Source organism: Sesamum indicum, linkage group LG15 (genome assembly GCF_000512975.1).
Source record: "Sesamum indicum cultivar Zhongzhi No. 13 linkage group LG15, S_indicum_v1.0, whole genome shotgun sequence".
Taxonomy (NCBI): domain Eukaryota; kingdom Viridiplantae; phylum Streptophyta; class Magnoliopsida; order Lamiales; family Pedaliaceae; genus Sesamum; species Sesamum indicum.
The window spans coordinates 3860975-3879407 of NC_026159.1; the positions used below are offsets into that span (position 1 = coordinate 3860975).

The 18433-nt window shown below is 34.2% G+C and overlaps 3 protein-coding genes across 5 annotated transcripts in view; all 3 read right to left on the reverse strand.

Moving 5' to 3' along the window:
• LOC105177779 (probable prolyl 4-hydroxylase 9) overlaps positions 1 to 1637 on the reverse strand; it is a 5086-nt gene extending 3449 nt beyond the window's left edge. The window contains exons 1-5 of one of the 2 annotated variants that reach the window (XM_011101028.2): positions 1530 to 1637; positions 1225 to 1357; positions 937 to 1056; positions 215 to 372; positions 1 to 99 (exon numbers count right to left, since the gene is read on the reverse strand). The exon at positions 1 to 99 is cut by the window's left edge and continues 2 nt beyond it. In XM_011101028.2, the coding sequence (XP_011099330.1) occupies positions 1 to 99; positions 215 to 372; positions 937 to 1056; positions 1225 to 1350 (503 nt within the window). In that variant the 5' untranslated portion in view covers positions 1351 to 1357; positions 1530 to 1637. Of the gene's footprint in view, positions 100 to 214; positions 373 to 936; positions 1057 to 1224; positions 1507 to 1529 lie in introns of those variants that run through there. The other variant, XM_020699156.1, reaches the window with a different exon arrangement.
• Positions 3035 to 8110, reverse strand: LOC105177781 (GPN-loop GTPase 2). Of its 2 annotated transcripts, XM_011101030.2 has the most exons (10): positions 7878 to 8106; positions 7598 to 7642; positions 7416 to 7495; positions 6668 to 6742; positions 5872 to 5975; positions 5557 to 5713; positions 5363 to 5450; positions 3929 to 4001; positions 3722 to 3852; positions 3035 to 3606 (listed from the first exon to the last, which is right to left on the reverse strand). In XM_011101030.2, the coding sequence occupies exons 1-10, from the start codon at positions 7967 to 7969 to the stop codon at positions 3534 to 3536; spliced, it is 918 nt and encodes a 305-aa protein (XP_011099332.1). In that variant the 5' UTR covers positions 7970 to 8106; the 3' UTR covers positions 3035 to 3533. The 2 variants fall into 2 exon arrangements, with proteins under 2 accessions (XP_011099332.1, XP_011099333.1); XM_011101031.2 differs by lacking the exons at positions 3035 to 3606; positions 3722 to 3852; positions 3929 to 4001 and adding an exon at positions 4008 to 4262 and having other exon boundaries at positions 7878 to 8110.
• LOC105177782 lies at positions 10441 to 14704 on the reverse strand. Its single transcript, XM_011101032.2, has 5 exons — positions 14287 to 14704; positions 12946 to 13815; positions 12228 to 12313; positions 11364 to 11504; positions 10441 to 11139 (listed from the first exon to the last, which is right to left on the reverse strand). The coding sequence occupies exons 1-5, from the start codon at positions 14662 to 14664 to the stop codon at positions 10995 to 10997; spliced, it is 1620 nt and encodes a 539-aa protein (XP_011099334.1). The 5' UTR covers positions 14665 to 14704; the 3' UTR covers positions 10441 to 10994.

Here is an 18433-nt window from a genome sequence, read left to right on the forward strand (position 1 = left end):
CCATGAGTCTTGGGAAGCATTGTCACTTTGGCAATTTTTGACTCAATCCGATCCAGGATTCCAGTTCTGTCTTCAGATGCACTAATAAACATGCCAGAACTAATAGGAAAATGATAGTACAAAGCATAAATTAACATCTGATACTTGGAAGGAAATCAAACAGAAAATTGAAAGGATTAATAAAGATTACAGACTCCATGCAATCAGTAATCACCTCGTCCTAATTCCTTGGGTATTTTCTGCTGTTTCACCCTTGCGTAGAGCCAAGGATGATGGTTTGAGGTGAACCTTTGCCATTTTAATAATGCTTTGGCATTGTTCTGCAGTAGCAAAATTTGGGAAGTATAATGCCCTGGGATTCCAGCTAAGAACCTACATAGAGAACCAAAGTAACAAAACTTTTGTGTGAAAACAGAAAAACAAAGTAGTATAACAAAAATAATAGTTGAAATCATTTACAAGCATCATACTGGACATGTACAATCCAGTAATGACATGTTCATTAAGGTTTGAGGTCCAAGCACTCACTCAAAGCAATGGTCAGAAGTCTTAGGTTAAATAATTTGTTGGAAAACTAAGCCCATTAAACAGAGTCTAATTAATGAAAGTTCCAAATAGCCAAGACCATAGCGCAGCATCAGCAGGAGGGACTGTCAATAAAAGAAGATAGCACTTAGCATTTGTGGCACCAGGATAAAGCACAAAACGCCAAGAATTAGTGGATTGGTTGACAGCAAACTGACAAATATCTATTTACCTTTTTCCCATAGGATTAAATGCCACAACCCACATAAGTTTCGCCACATCACACAATTAATTAAGTTCTATCCTCTAATAAGACCCAGTAATACTGGAAACACAATGGACACAATGCCGTCCGATGCAATATCCAAGCAAATAAACAGAGTTGGTTCAAACTCCGTCGCAAATACATACCTGAAAGGGGATCGCCTCCACAGACCCTTCGCCGGTGTCTCCACGTGGCAGCGCCTCGAATTCTAATTTCCTCTCTTCCGCCATTTCCCGCATCCGCGGCCTTAAATTACTCGGCATCTCCTGCCGTACACACTGAACTAATGACTATTGCCTAAACACACACACACACACACACACATATATACACACCTAAAAATATAGATATAAGACCTATACAACAAAAAAGACCTACAAATATGCACACAATCATGATCTACATCTCCTTTATTTTCTTTAATGTAAACAAACCTGCTGAAACAAAAGCGATGAACCAAAAAACCCGGCAAAAAAGAAGAAGAGGCACAACAGGAAAATCGAGGGCAACCCTAGGCCGCTCCAACTTCCTCCACCGATTTTACTTCCTTTGATCCTCATCTTCCTCCTGCGTGATCAATGGAGAGTAATTGATCTTCAAATTTTTGTTTAAAATTGATTGATTATTCAGGTGCTATAAACAAAAAAGAGGAGAGTGGTAGACTGGTAGTAGTATTAGTAAAATGGCAGGAAGAAAGGAATGGAAATGGAGCAAATCTATACAACAAAGACTTTCGTACGCGGCGGGAATTCTTTTCCTTCCCTCCGACTCAGCTTACTTAAAATCTATGAGTTGGATTTTTCGTATTCATAATTCATATTGCCTTTGCTTTGCACCTTCCCATTTTACAAACATAATATTATGATCAAAATACTGACATAATTACATTTACAATTCTAATTTATGGTCCCACTATGTAAATTATTTTTGCTTTCTATATAATTATATAAATCACTCTTAACATTAAAAAAATAAAAATATTTTGTATAATGATATCGACATTTTTTATGTGGAATGTATGTATAATTTTTTAAAAATTAAAAATAATTATATAAATGATGTTGACATTTTTTTATAAAAGTATATGTAATTAATTAAACGACAAAATTAATTTGTATGAACAGATCGTAGATTTGTAAATATAATTATCCCTATAACATAAATTTGACAGAAGTTGAAAAGTAACAAAATTGGTTAATAATTCAATTTACTTTGATGTGATTAAATTTTTTTATTTAGGATAATTACAATGAACTTTTTTTTTTATAGTATGTAATTTTTATACACATTTAAATTCAAAATTTATTCAATATATTAATCGAGATAAAAAAATCCAAAAAACTACTATAAAAGTACATTAACTTATATTTGTGAGTCTTAAACTCATAATATTTTGATTGTGAAGCATCCAATCTTATTAATAAATAAATATTAAATAATATATATTATTTCATTTGCATTTGTATGCGCTTAAAGTAAACATTTGATTTAGAATATTAAAAAAAAAACATGTTTTTTGCTTTTTTAACATTGAAGAAGAATTTTGCATAGATGTGATGTGAAATAATTGCAGGTTAGGAAGTTGATTGGATTATGATTTGGTGTGATATGGTGCAGTGTACGTGGGGCGCAGTTAGGCAAATCAAATTACATGAAATGAAACTGTTTGCGAATTGTGGGTAATTGATTGGTTAATACAGGTGGCCTCCATTATTGTGGTGACATTTGATTCTTTCACTAAGTCACTGTGATTTGATGTGTTCAAATTCGAAACTCCGGACGATTTGATGTGCAACTCATCAACATACATTTCATTTCCATCTCATAATTCCAACATAGAAAGAGAGATGGGAGAAGATGAATCCCACCTAATCTTATACAAGAATTTCTCATGGTTTTTGAATTTAAATTTTGAGTATTTTATTTTATTTGATGAAGATAGAAAAGAAAAACAAAAATAAACAAATATATATTAAAAATAATATATATTTGAATTTATTTTTACAATAATTTAAAATAAATATTATATGTTTGATATTATGTTTTGAAAGACAAAAATTATTATTTATTGTAAAATCATATTTCTTTTATATATATATATGTTTATGTTCAATATTGTATTTTTTAAAAACAAAAAAATCCATTCATCAGATTATGCATTTTTTATATTATATTTATATATGTGTGTCTTTATATATATTATATATAAAAAGTCCAAAACAAAAATTAACACAAATAAGGTGTAAAAAAAAAATTGACGAACATTGAATATGTTTGGACTCATATCGGAAATCCTCCAAAAATGATACCAAACAAAGCCTACACTCACTGCCTCCAACGTCTCCAAGTTTATACAACACCTCACCTTTAGAAATCTGATGTTGCTGAACTCCACATTGGCATAGTGAAACAAACAAAAAGCGGATTCGTCCAAGGATTGGATCAACATCTCATGATTTCCAGGTGTAAACAAGGTCCCGATGGTATACAGTTTACAATATACTGTTCAGTCTGGAAACGACATCATTCTTTTTTACTGTTGACACTGCATCGCATTGGAGAATATTGGACGGAAACCAAACCATGCAGACACCGCATTTTGGTCAGTGTCTTCTCCAAGATAATGTTAAGCAAAAACATGATGATTATGGGTAGCTGCTCTGTCAACGGTGAATTGGTGAAGCCGCAGCTTGGCAAGAAACTAGGATCCCATAAAATATACAAAAATCCCGCTCGGCTGGTTTCACTTATCATCAGATTCAACGTTATCAAACATCTCATCATCCTTCATGTACTTCTCCTGCACAGCCGCGACTGTGAACTGCTGTGTCAAGGAAAACCGATTGAATCCATTCAACTGATCAGATTTAAGAATATAAAACTCCAACAGGCAATGTTTGGATCAGAAAAATCAATAGGATAAAAGGATATCTATAATAGTCCCAATCGACGGGGCCAACAGCGATTTTGCTGAATTCAACTGCACTTGCGTCTATGCCCGCAAATATATATCCATTGCTCTTGTCGATCAATTTAACTAGATTTCCAACACTCTCTTTATCCTGAGATGACATGGATTAAGAACAAAACAATGAATAATCAGCAAGACTCGTTAACCATGCAAAGGAGTTCTCATACCTGGATGTCCAAAGTGGTGAAATTGACAAGACCATAATCTTCTATCACCTCACAGAGCTCCTTTGTTAGCTTTCTACACGGGTGCATAATAGAATTTTTGAGTTAACTAGCAGAACACAAAGGCAGATACTTATAGTATCTTCAAAAGGGAATCAACTTATTGTAAATGAATATAAGAAAGAAACTGAGAAGGAGCCTGCTATCCAACTCTCAAAGAATGCCAGCGCCATGCAATGCACGAGATAGCAAAATCTGGTGGTTGGTGAGATGAATATCCCCAGCCAAGTGGGTTGGAGCATGACGTAACAGAGGAATGTCTTCAGAGTTAAATAAGCTGCAGTGATTAATTGCTTGATGTCATGGAATAACTTTTTTAATTATGGCGACTGGAGAAAGGGAGGATTTTTCAAATGTTGAGGTTAGATTTCCTTTAATTAATGAAAGTTCTCAAGTTTTTACGCTTCATTCTTCTCACTGTATATTGGAGGATATTAGATTGGTGAAGAGACTGGAAGCAAAGTTAAAGGAAGCAAGAACTCTGGGAAGTCCAGTTTTATGGAGTTATTTTGCCAGCTCAACCTTCTGGCCTGTCAAAATGTTCACATGTTATCTTAAGATGATGTTTCAGCTATGAGATGGTATCCCTAGCAAAAGCTTTGCACAGATGTTTCGCTAAGATGCTCTTTTAGAAGGAGCACCCAGGATGAGGAAAAGAGATAATGATTAACCAGATAGAATCCGCAAAATAAGACAATGAAATCTTTTCAAGAAAAGCAAAGAAATTAGAAAAGAAGGAATACAACATACACTTAAACCACTGGGTAAAGAGACAAAACACAATGACGGAAAAAGCAAAACTACTAATGGCAACAGGAGATTTGCTCATTGAAGAATATCTGAAACATGATTCTTGACACAGAGATAAAGGTAAAGAAAACAACTCATCAACAATTACCACAACAGATTACCATATGAACTACTCTTGAACTTGCTGAAGAACCTAAAGATCATAGAACAGCAGTATAAACATCCCATCTTAGTGTCCGGCAAGATGGATGCAGAACATGCTTCTTAAAATTCTATAATTATACATGCATGACAACTATCTACATGATTCCAGTGCACTCTCACCTTATGTTAAACATAGAGAAAAGAAATATAACTGAAAATGATCAAATATGACTACTGAAATGTACCCACACCAAGAGGACTTCATATTCATCTGTGGTTAGCTAGAACCAATTGAGACACAGGATAGAATGGCAAGACAAACAACAATTGATGGATAAAGATACCAACTGGTTGCTCTAAATAGTATGTCGAGGGAAAGGAGAAAACAGAAAGAGATTGATATTCCAAACAAAGTCTCTAACACTATTAGAAACTTTTCGTGAAGTTAGGATGACCATGTATATAGTCTGACATGGGTCATACCTATGCTTAGCAGAGCGAGGATCCTGATCAAGGTGATGTTGTAAATAAGACAAATCTTGCACATCAGTGTAGAAGTCAAGGTTGAAAGCTGCGGAACAAGCCAATAATAGCTCAAACATGATTAGAAACTCAAGAAATAGGCCCCAGAAGAGAGATGTTACTTGATACTGATACCAACATAATATTGTTCTAACCTAGCTTGCCATAGCTTTCAATCAGATCAATTTTAGACAAAACATTGACATGGGGAAGCTCCAAGTGTAGCATGGTTGATAACGAAAGGAGCAAGGCACTCACATACTTCCCTGGATCACTGCAAAGATGGGCATCAACTAAATGCACAGCAGTCAACTGCAAAAAGTAGGGAAATCACTAAGAATCTGACATGAAAAACCTGGCATTACAACAACCAAACAGCAACTCTCTTATCTCAAAGTTGGACTTTGCATCCTAAGTTCAGCTTCAAAATGACGTTCATGGTAAAGCAGAAAATTCCGTAAGAAATATACCCTGAGATTTAACTTCTTTATGAGTTTCATGATAACTCTCTTCGCGTTTTGGTGAAGGAAAAAGAGTTCCACTTGGCCCGGGAAATCAAAGAGAAGATAATGATCTGCAGGAATAATGTTTGGTTGCTTTTATGAATTATATCTGAGATTGAACTAATTTAGCAATAAGATATATCAATAGCCACATGAACTGATGGAGAAACATGTGAAATGAGCAAGTATGTACAACAATATTCTTGATGGAAGTCTTTATCTGAAAGACAAGCAATGGTATCAAGAGTTTCTCAAGAAGCATTGACAAAATTCAGCGTTGATGCTATTATAACTAATGAGTTTAGAAATCTTAAGGGTCGTTGCATTTTTTAATTGTTAAATTTCTAATTACATTGAGTTACAGCACATGAAACATGACGCCTAGATTGTATCTATCCTCACCTTCATCAGATAATACACTGAATGCCAAACAAAGTTTGTCATGTGGAAGTCCTAAACCTAGTAATTTATACGGTTGAAGGTAATAACTCTGTAAACAGACATGCTTAAACACAATTAATTTCAATTATCAATAACATTGTAGAAACTGCAAGCAAACTAACATTAGAATAGGCAATCCAAAAATAACTATTGGGGTAGCAGCACATGATAAGAGCATTTAAGAGCACAACAACATGAATACCCTTTTCTGAAATATCCAGGAAAAGATTGAATGTTTCCAGGTGATCACCATGAAATAGCTCACTGATTCATAGAAGCATTTGCAGATCAAAATGAAGTGATATTTAAATAATATAGCAACCTTTGAGCAGGGGTTTCAGTCTGGATTCTAACCAATCAATGTTCTTCTCCAAATAGTCCATGCAATAAACAAGACCTGTAAGACATGACAGAGTATTTTCAGATTTAGGAGTTCCGGCATCCGAATAAGTTACCAACATGTAATAATTACAGAAATAACCACTACACCTCAAAAACCAGGGACTCATTGCCTAGGTGACTATATTTATTTTTCAACTTCTCATCGTGCAATTTGAAAGCACATGTGTTCCACTTGGTTACCCCAGTTCAGTTTTTCAACCCCAAAATGTTGTCCAAAACACCCCATTTTTTAAACTAAATTACTGCTGCTATAAACTACAATTTTGAATTCCAGTGAGAAGTCTGTAAGCTTGGAAAATTCCACAGTGGACTGAGATGTATGATTGTTGATGCAGCACATTTTGTTGTTTCATACCATGACAAGTTATATATATATATATATATATATATATAAAAATCCAAGAACTTCTCCTAAAAAGTTATCTAGATCCATTTCTCATATCAAGCACACAACTTTTTGCAAATTCATCTATCTATAAGGGGAACAAGCACCTGAAGCTGATAGCTTGATACCCATCTAGCATGTACACACAGTAGCAGTAATAAAAATTTAACCTTTAAAGATAACCACACTCGTAAATGGACCTTCACGCATATAGACTCCTAAAATGTTATAACCCCAGAATGATTCCAAAAGGATGCAGCTATAATTCAGAAAACGGTCATACCTCCATTAGGACCAAGTGAATGCTCAGCCATGACATCAGAGAGCTTTATTAAATCCTCGATGTTTATAGTACATTCATATCTTCAACATATAAGGAATTAACTAATCTAAAATCCCAAAACACAAAATGGATAAACAAGAAGCTACTTAAAAGCCTAAGAAAATAACTAATGAACTGGATACGGCAAAGCATCATTCGCGGGATCCAAATTGATCACTGCCACCTTCCTGCAACCCATTACGAAAAGGAGATTTTTACTACCCGGCAACAGCTCAAAACATACAACTCAGTTAAATCCTATCTCAAGAATTAAGCAGAATAAAACTTTTCTCCACCAAACCACACTTAGAAATACATAGAAAACTCCTTCGAGCGACATTTACACATAATCGGATACCATATCATAAATAATCAGTTTCAACAAGACAGAGTCGTTGGTGTGCACAAGTTCGAGAGGAGTACCGGCCGATGAGCTGGAGAAATTGAGACATGCCATTGCAGTAAGTGGTCTTGCCGGAGCCCGGTGGTCCAATAACCACCTGACCGAAAACCATTTTTCCTTCTGATTACTTTCTTGGAAATTTGATTGTGTATGTCGAATAATTAGCAAGTGTATCTCCGTGGGAGTTCAGTATAGTTAATGATGAAACTAGAAGCTTCGAATTGGAGAAAGTTTCTCTTCGTGCTGTCGCTTGAGAAGGGCTTAAACCCTCTTCAAATCACTGTTCTCAAAGTCGGATCGGACCTTCCAAAGTCAGACCCGTTTCGTTGTCAAAACGGGTCACATAATACCCCTTTTGCTTTTGTAAAAACAATTTCTGCCTTTTTTAGTAATAGAAGCAATAAATTATCTCATTCAATATTAAATACAAAAAAATTAATTAAATATATAAATAATTTTATAAGGAGGCAATATATAAAATTTCTTAATAAAAACGTATAAATAGGTATTTAGGTTGAATAACTCCATACTAAATAGCCTAAATAAATATAATATAATTAATACATGATTTTTTTTTTTCATGTCACCCAAATAATTCATATCATAAAATAAAATACAGTAGCATGTTTTGTTTTATAGAGAGTAAAATTGAGGTAAGTAGCCATGTTCTTTATATAATGTGTATATTTGAATTTGTTTGTTGTGTGAACGTGAAATAGTTTAAAATACGAATTGTATGTTCAGTTTTATTTTTTTGAAAACAAAAATATAATTCAGGGTTAAATTATATTTATATATATTGTATTTGTTTATGTATGTTGTAAATGTAAGTGAATTCACATGGACAACATCAAATTTTCTGAAATATGTTGTAACTGTCAGATAATTTGAAAAGGAGTACAAGTGTGGTTTGACCCATAAATAAAACGGACAAAATGCATCATACCCTCATGTGTTATTTGAAAATAGCAATTTACATCATCGTGTTAAAAAAATAAGCAATTTACCCCGTATTTTTTAAAAAAATAAGCAGAATACCCCCCTCATACAAGTAGTGTGATACACGTGCCCAATTTTTTTTTTATTTTTTTGTTTGTATCTTTTTTTATAATTGTTGGATCTTATCTAACACAAATCAACAGTTCGTATTACATTTGTAACAATCTACGATTTAAATAAAATTTTATTTAAATTAACAGTTGATATTTATTTTTCAAAACTCAACGGTCCAGATTTAATTTATATATATAAATTATATACAAAATTTTAAAATATATATTTGAAATATATGTCATATATATGATATCTATATATATTATCTATATATATTATCTATATATATTATATATATATATATATGTATGTATAGCCCAATCAAGCCAACCCACTCCTCTTTAGACCGCATCACTCCCCAGCTGTCGTCGCCCCATTCCCCTCCCCTTTCCCGTCTCCCCTTCCTCTCCCCCACCCTTGCCCCACCTCCCACCGTCTCCCCTTCCCTTCCCCTGGCCTCCCGCCGTCGCCAACCCCCCCTCCATAAGCCATTTTCTTTTTTTTATATGTTTTTATTAATATTATATGTATGTATAACTTATACATTATTTTTTATTTATATTATATATGTATATATTGTATATATATGTATATATATGCATAAATTATAATTATGTGTATAACTTATATAAATATGAACCATCAATCTGATTCAAATAAAAACGAGCAATTGATCTTATATGTAAATATGAATCGTCGATCTAAATAAAAAAAATTTAAGCTATTGATTTGCTTATCAAATCTCCACCATCAATATATATATATATAAAAAATCATTCGGTTCAAACTATGAGTATAAATATCATTTTATAGGTAAAATTTAATCAAAATCGCACATAAAACACGTGTGTTGCCTCTTACATGAGAGGAGTATTTAGCCTCTTTTTTAAGAACACAAGGGGGTAAATTACTATTTTCATATAACACAGAAGGACGAGATGCATTTTGCCCTAAATAAAACTGAATACTTCTTAATTTGAATTAGAAACATTAAATCAGCTTGTTTGAAAGTGGAATGCAGAAAGGAATCACCGGCACCGGCGCCCATCCCACTCTACAGTACTTCGACTAGGTGATGCGATTCTTGGAATAGGTGTTTTTTCAGTGGGAATTGATATCATGTGATAGGTAATCCATACAAATGAAGAAATTATGCTTTTTGATGCAAGTGTTCATGATTTAGGGTCAAATACTTGGCTCTCGAGTGCACTAACAAAATCTTGTAGGTAAATGAATACTCGTCTCTGAAAATTGAGACATTAGACTCGTGGACTGACCTCCCTGGATATTTTTCGTACATCCTGGAGGACTCTGGTTGATCACTTTCACAGTCCTCGGAATCCCTATTGCAGCAGCAAGCTTCAATCCCTCAAAGGTAGTGCAAGCATACTTGCACACATATCTTCTGAGGTCCCAACCTTTGGAGTACAGATGTTTCTGAGTTCCAGGTCATTATGCATTTTGAGGCAGTATAGGTGTGTCTGTCGGGATCAAATCCAAATCAAAAGTGTAGGTGCTACCGCTTCCGAATTTTACAATGTCTAGGAAATTACACTTCTAAATAGGATGACGTATTTACAGGGAAGAGATTGTAACATACATTAAAATAACATAAAGCACCGCTTCAGGTATACCGTATCTGGCCAGGTGGGTGTTTCTGCCCAGGAAATCCACTACCAAGATGCTCCAAGTGCTTTTGTCCTTATTGATTCATGCTACACCCTTTTTATGGATTTTCTTATGAGCTTACACAAAAAATAGTCTACTTTCCATCTCTGGAGCTATTGTTCTAATCTCCAGAGGATAACAATGGAATCTGTCTCCTCAAGTGCTATGGCTACATGGGACACCAAATACCATACACCAATACTTTCAACTTTACATACCTATTCACAACACCATCTATATATTCTAGAAACAGCAGTAAGAAGTTGTACGGCTTTCTCACAATTGGACATCATCACCAGTTTCCAGTTGAGGATTTGTGGTGACAGATTCTCCTAATGCTTAAGAGACCCCAAGCCTGATATGCCAGGGTTATAACACCAGAGATCACTATCATCCAATCAATCAATTGTTCTTAACTAGGAAACTTTCTTGCACCAACTGAACACCCTTGACATTTTTGCTTCAACTCTATCCTTAATCGTCCTTTTTCCTCTTCTCAAATCTTCAATATCCAGAGTCCTATAGGCCAGGGCAAGCAAGTACATTGCTGGATGAAGTCTCCTGCAGATGACATTGAATATCATAAACAGACTCCAAAAGGGAACAACATAGACAAAGGATGATAAATTGTGCTACTATGCCAATCTCTCCTTTCTGTTCGAAAAATTAAATGAATAGGACTTAACAGAGTTTATTTTCCAGCAAATACTATGTTTGCCTTTCCAAAGGAAAAGTGATCTTGAAGAATCTTTGCATGAATTTTGTAGAGTCTACAAATTACTTACTCCTCAAAATGTTGATTCGTATCTAAACCGTCCCAGTATCTCTGGGCTGGAACTGTCTTTCCTTTATTATCTCTTCCAAATGTCTCAACATACCAACCTCCTATATCATGCATTGCACTGCGAGGCTCGAACAGCCAAAATCTGTAGCAGGAAAAGTTAAACACGTTCATGAAGATAGACATATCCAAATTGAACAAGGAAAAATACAATGGAAGCATGTAGGTAGTTAGGCACAACATAATTTTAAGAAAAACAGAATTGCTTTCTGATTCCAGGCTCTAGTTAAATACAAAACAGGGTTCACATTTCAAAGTTCTCAACTTGGGCATGAATTTAGGAAACTAAGTTACTAAAGCAGTTTCGTTTAGAACAATTAGTTTCATGGTTCCAACTTTGCCAGCAAGAGAAATGAATTTATCCATGAATTTGAAGAAAAATGGCTTTGGGAGCTCCATAGCAATTTAGGCCAATGGTTTTAATGCTTTGACAAAGGGCAAAGAAGAGAAAATCTATATGCCAATCACATGTACGGGAAACAAAAAAAAAAAAAAAAAAAAAGAGTTATCTTGACCAAAGACTAGTTAATAAGACACTGTTTCCCTTTAGGAACTGAAGGAAGGGATAAGGAGTGCTGGGCAGCGCTTCACCGGTTCAATAGGAAGGAATAGAACCACGAAAGAGAATTCCACAGTGAATTCTAAGGGTCTACCTTTTTACTCAGATAAAGATCAAGGAACGAACCCCATGACCAACAGTCTCACTCTATGAAATTTACAATTTTAAAAAATTTAGAACAATTCTAAGATAAAGTAAGGTTGATACAGAAGTTATAATCAAATAGAGTAGTAAAAATCTGCTGCTTACTTGCTTGGAGGCAAACGGGCTCGACTACATCTGCATTCACAAACTGAAACTTCCTTTCCGACACGAAACCAATGCAAGTGTTTCACCTGAACACAGTCAATGCAAGAATAACCACATTACATATATCTCAAGTATGAATCCATTTATAAGCACTTCTAAGGTTAATAAGATAAAGAACCAAAACAAAAGGCACCACACATGTTCTTGAACACATTAGTCATTAGCCTTCAATATGAATCAAAAGATTTTTAACCAAAACGCCATGGCTAGCTTATCAGAAATTGGATTCACCACAAAATCCATCATCGTGAAAATACAAGGAAAAATAAATATATGAAACAAAGAGCACATTCCAAACCATAGTCTAAGCCAGAATCTTTCAGCATGAAGGAAACCAACAACCTAGTATGTCATGCATAAAAGTAATTATGCATGTTTCAATTGTCAATTTAATGCATACATATAATCCTGAAGAGAACCCCTAGAAACAATCTTAACAATTTCTAACTCAAATCCTCATGCCCCAGGAGTAGATAAGAAAAGGCAAACATGAAAATAGTACCGTAAATTGTATATCTAATACTGACCACAAACCAATTTAACATTCTAATATTCTATGATTCATATTTACATAGGTTTTGATGCCACCATGTTAGGAATTTCTCTTTCTTTTTATTTGATTTTATTTTTGGTGCACAGTGTAGAAAATTGCACAAACCAGCATTGTCCTATGCTTCATGATCATATGGGTCTTCATGCCACTGTTGTTGTAGACATAGCAAGTCCCTTCTTCAGAGGTGGTTCCCAGACCTTTTATAGTTCCCACAGGAATTCTAGATCCAACTGGTGAATCTGTAGATCTATCTTCAGGACACAGATGCCCTGGCTCCTCACATGAAGTAAGATAAACATGTATTAGGTCTGCAGCAGCCTCATCCTCAGTAATAGTAAGACTTTTAGCGGGAACTCTTGTAGCCACAGCGACAACTCTTCCACATAAATGTAACTCTAGATCACTATATGCATCGGATGATTGATAATCAGTACTGATAGATTGCTTCTGGAAATCGTTACCTTCAGCTACGTCAGACTCAGGTTGTGCCCTGCTATTATAAGCCAATTGGACTGATCCCGAAGTTGCAGATGTTAGCTTTCCAGTGTAACCATGTGATAATTCACGATACTTGTTTGCCAGACATACCATCCCAAAAAGGTCTCGGCCTGAAACTAAGTGTAGCACCTCGGTTGTGGTATGCATAGACCTCTCCTCAGCTTCAAAACAGTTGGGAAGGAGATCCACAGACTCAATCTCAGGTCCATAGTATGCTGCATGCAAGGCCGAATAAAAATCTCTTTCCAAGACGTCAAAATATCCTGATCCAGCTGTCACTCTTCTTTCAGATAAAATATCATTTATTGTATATCTGTACCATTTCAACCATTCCACAACTTCCATCTGCTTAACCGGGTATCCATGGGAGTTATAGTTGAAGATGATCGTATCTCGTTTAGAGTGCCTCTCAGTGAAGGTTCTTTGAGATACAATATGCCGATCATAATGAGCCCTCTTGGTAGAGTCTGAGAGAATCTGAATTCAATCAAGTTATAAATCAAGTTAGAGCTTCTGATTCCAAGACATCTTAGTTACAAAGGTTTACTGGAATATGATGTCATACACGACCTTCTGTGCAACACTAGAGAGATTCCACGAGTAGCATCAACTGTTAAGGAGCTAGAAAGTTAATGCCAAGCATAAGGCCAACGAAAATAGCAAACTGATCTAGGAACAGCAGAAAGTATTTCACAAGGTCAAGGATTATGAACTGAAACGAACTCTATGCTACCCGCCGGAAAATCAAACAGTAATGTTTGTCCATAAAATTAAACAGACAACACCATGGATTCAAAATAAGGCCCCGAAAACAACAAACGGATTTCTTAAACTAGAAATTCAGCTCTCGATTCCGAAAAGTTATAAGAGGAACAGAAACCTAAATGTAAAATTCCACTCATTTCACACGCAGAAAAACATAGTAGACCTGCAGAAAAACTGATGCACCTCATAAGCAGCGAGGATTTGAATGAATTTACTGGAAGCATGAGAGGAATGGTTTTGCGAGTGAGCTAGGTCAGGGTGAGTTTCCTTGGCCAACTTACGAAACGCAGCTTTAATTTCCGCAAACGAGCTGGCACGCGACACCCCGAGGATATCGTACGCGTTCATCCCGGCGAATTCAGGAGGAGCCATCCACTCGGCGCTGGTGCTCAGCCGCCGTTTATCACAGTAACTCGGGTACAAGAAGAGAAGGAAAATAGGATAAGAAGCCAAAGTGGACCCATAGACATCACATGAAAATTGGGTAGGAAATGAAGTGATCGGCAGCCGGCGACGGCAAAGAAGACGTTGAAGAGAAGCGAAATTGGTGGCATACGCCATGGCTGGGGGACTTGTGGAGAAACCGATAGCCGAATAAAAGTAGAATTTATTAATTAATTTATTAATTTTTTTAAATTTCATTTCTCTCTTATTCATTTTCTGGAATTTAGGTAAATTAGAAAACGAAAATATGATTTAATAAATTCATAAATGTGAGTAAAACTCATAATTTGGGCCGGTTATGGTTGACTACTCAATTCATTTTACAATATATATTTTTTACAAATCCTTCTTTTATTACTTTTTAGATATTTCGTGGTAATTTTATTTATTTGTAACAATACAATTTAATTATTTTATGTGGGTCCAAGTAATATTAAGATATTGGACATCATTTTTGATGTGTTTCCCATGACACGTCGATAAATTTTGTTTTAAATTTTGAATTTATTAATGATACTAGGACGATGATCAATACTTTAATGTTTAATATAATAAATAATAGAAAAATAAAGTATATTTATTTATCCAAATTTTATGCCTCATTTTTACAATATTACCCATACATCCTTTGTCACACCGTAAGTCAACTGTCAACATTTTCTTTCATATATTTCCACTAGCTTTTGGACAAGGGTGAATGGTGAAATCAGACCAATTCACTTTGCTACCTTTTTCTTTTATCATTTGTACTTTTATCTTTTAAGGTTGTTTTCGCTAAAATGGCCATTTGTTTTTTGATTCAAATATATTTATTTATCTTTAATTTTGTTATTAGTCAGTATAAAATTATGAAAGAATGGCATGGTCTGACGTGTGCGGAGATGGGTGGGTTTCTGAAAGTTTTGTTTCAATGACAAAAAATAAGAGCAAGAGATGGGGCTTTGCTTGTGAGTGGCGGCGTCGTTAGCCAGAGCATTTGTAGAGAGAGGGGGAGAGCAGATGTTGTATCCACCGTAGATTTGAGTGGGTGATGATTGGATCATTTGACAAAATTCGCGCTATAATTGATTTCGGGGTTTTTTATTTTTGAATTAATTTTAAATTATCATATCATTTAGTTATCTTACACACCTAGTAGATCAAGCTTAAGAGATACGTCACCTTGAAGGTATCTTGCCCAATTAATCGAAAATATTAGGAAAATGACTACATGTTGTTTGATTCAATTTGATATAGAGTACTAACTGGTTCTCTTTTTTAAGGAGATATAACCCGTGATGTGTAGAATGCGATTGATGAGGATGCTTTATTATTTAGTGATTGGATTTGCTGATTAAGCTTTGTTTATAAACTCTACCCCGTCGATCTAATATAAACTTTTACTCTTTGGATACTATTTTTGGGCCAACAATAATTAATTTTTTAACAATAATTATTTTCTCGTTTACTAAAAGGACACTCATTCATTAATGTCTCAATCTAACAGGGCCCGGTAATTTATATAAAACTAAAGAAGTTTCAGATTCTTATACTTTAATAAGCTAAAATATTTCAAAATAGCGCTAAAAAAAAAGTAAGAAATATATTAAAGGGCGTTTACTATTTTCTAGAAAGTTTCTTACTATATAACATGATATTTTGAACTTTTACAATTAAGTATGTTTTATAAACTTATTTTAATTCAACTCTTATAAAAATTACAAACTAATCCTACAATATTTACAGTAGTGTCAATTGCTGATCGTATTTCAGGAAGTCTAGATGTAATTGATTTAACTCGAGAAAATATGATTTTTGAAAGAAATTTCGTATAATTATAATTATCTATCCATAACAATTCGGTTGTTGCTTCAGAGCGGTGGATGTTATTGAGAGAGAGAGAGAGAGTAGAAGGAAAGAGGGACAAGTGAAGTGGGACTAGATTCAATAATTTTGGCACTGGCGTTAAGAAAGGTGTATTATTACATAGGTGTATTAATTTCATCTCCCAGGATCTGGTCCGGTCTGGTGGATGGTAGGCGGGAAAATTAATAATCATCATAAGGACAGGTAGAAACATGTACTTACTGTTAATTATGTGCTGCTCTTGCAATAATTTAATAACCCATTGATGTACAAACAATTATATTCACTAATTTATAAGTCTTAATTATTACCCAAAAGATTGTTGAGTTATTAATTCACTTCAACTCTCTGCATGTACCACCACCACTTAATTTATTGCTCAAACTATAGTTTTACACTTCTATTATTTCAATTTTAGATATTTGGCTTTAATCAACTAATCAATTTTCATTTTTTTTATTTTTTTAAAAATTATTCTTAATTAATACACGTCATGAATCAGCACACACGAAAAATAGAAAGGTTAATTATATGATAAGTACTCGTAACACGTTTCGTTATACATGATTAGAATTTAGTTAGTGTGGTATTTTCTAGTGTAGACTTGCACTATACACATACGTACACAGTGATGACAATAATATAAATAAAAAAAGTTATTCTTTTTGGTTGTTTTAAAAATAAATACAATAAATTCACATCAAACGAATAGACGTTTATGTATAATTTAGTGAAATTGAAATCTATAATTTTGAACTTATATATGAAATTTCACCTTTGTAAAATTAAAAGATGATTGGTAAGAAACAAAATTGTTTAATAGTAAAGTAAAGAAATTAGGTTGAGAGTAATGGGTGTTAGCAAAAAGGTGGGAGGATTGGTGATAGAGACTATGGATTGTGTAGATGAGCAAGACAAGACAAAGACTTTTTTGTTTTTGGACAGGAAGACAAGACAAAGACTTGAAGGCCACAAGGCTTGAATGTGAAGGAAAAGGCCTCATATTTCCTAATATTAATACTAAATTACTGCGTACGTTATCAGATGAGACAAAAACGAGTGTTAATTTCCTGGGTTTATATGCTCATCTTCCACAGCTTGTTTGTTTATCCCCTTGTTTAAAGTGCTTCACGTGAACCCTTGCCCGGTTGCCCCCTCCTTGTTCCCGTGAAACATTATGCTACTCCCATGTTCCTTTTTTCTTTTCTTTTTTTTTTCTACCTAGTAATTATGTTTTAATTTTGATTATTTTCATTTTATACATAATATTGGAAATTTTTCTTCAATATAATCTAATTACATAATAATCAATTATTAAAACCTGCAAATTCTATAGTTCAAAAGTAATTGTACGTAAATTAGCTAGATCAAATGATGAAAAGAATAGATATGCGCTTGTTCGATTATTTTTTTATGAGTTATCAAATAGTTAGAATACTAATCGACCACCTTTTTTTAAAGATATGTACATATAAACTAGAATATTATAAAATCGTCATTTATATCATATATTTTTTTTGCACGAATAAATATGAATTTGTTAATATATAGCTTCTTCAAATCGCCATAATGGTTTCACGCTCCTTGCACTGAACCTGTCTTTTTGTAATCACTATAACACAAAAAGAGTACCAATCGATGTTGTAATAATAAAAATAAAAATTTTAAAATTGTTGATAAGATTTTGAACTCGCGTTCCACTAATAAACAGTTATTTATTTATTTTTAAAAAATAATAATTTATTGTCTTATATATCTTTATGGATGGACTATTCCGCATATTTACTTAATTCATAATATTTAGAAAATAAATATAAAAAAAAAAAACCAACGAAAAAAAAGAGAAGAAAGAAGATTATTGTTGGTTGGAAGTTAGAAGTTGACAGGTCGTCCACGTCTCCCCACCCACCACCCACTCCGCCGATTCATTTTTGACATTTACATGGAGTGACCCGTGACCAACTAAGGGTAATCTTTAAGATTTCCCCCCTTCCAATCCTCTGCAGTAATTACTTTCCAGTTTGTTGTAATTACACCCCTC

Excerpts from the sequence above, each read along its gene's own strand:
- LOC105177781 (XM_011101030.2), bottom strand. The coding sequence starts at position 7,969 with ATGGTTTTCGGTCAGGTGGTTATTGGACCACCGGGCTCCGGCAAGACC. Across the intron at positions 7,643-7,877 it reads TTTCTCCAGCTCATCGGCCG|GAAGGTGGCAGTGATCAATT; the intron begins GTACTCCTCTCG and ends AATGGGTTGCAG. Across the intron at positions 4,002-5,362 it reads CCTCGCTCTGCTAAGCATAG|AAAGCTAACAAAGGAGCTCT; the intron begins GTATGACCCATG and ends GCACCCGTGTAG.
- LOC105177782 (XM_011101032.2), bottom strand. The coding sequence starts at position 14,664 with ATGGCGTATGCCACCAATTTCGCTTCTCTTCAACGTCTTCTTTGCCGT. Across the intron at positions 12,314-12,945 it reads TGAAGCATAGGACAATGCTG|GTGAAACACTTGCATTGGTT; the intron begins GTTTGTGCAATT and ends GACTGTGTTCAG. Across the intron at positions 11,505-12,227 it reads GCCCGTTTGCCTCCAAGCAA|ATTTTGGCTGTTCGAGCCTC; the intron begins GTAAGCAGCAGA and ends TTCCTGCTACAG.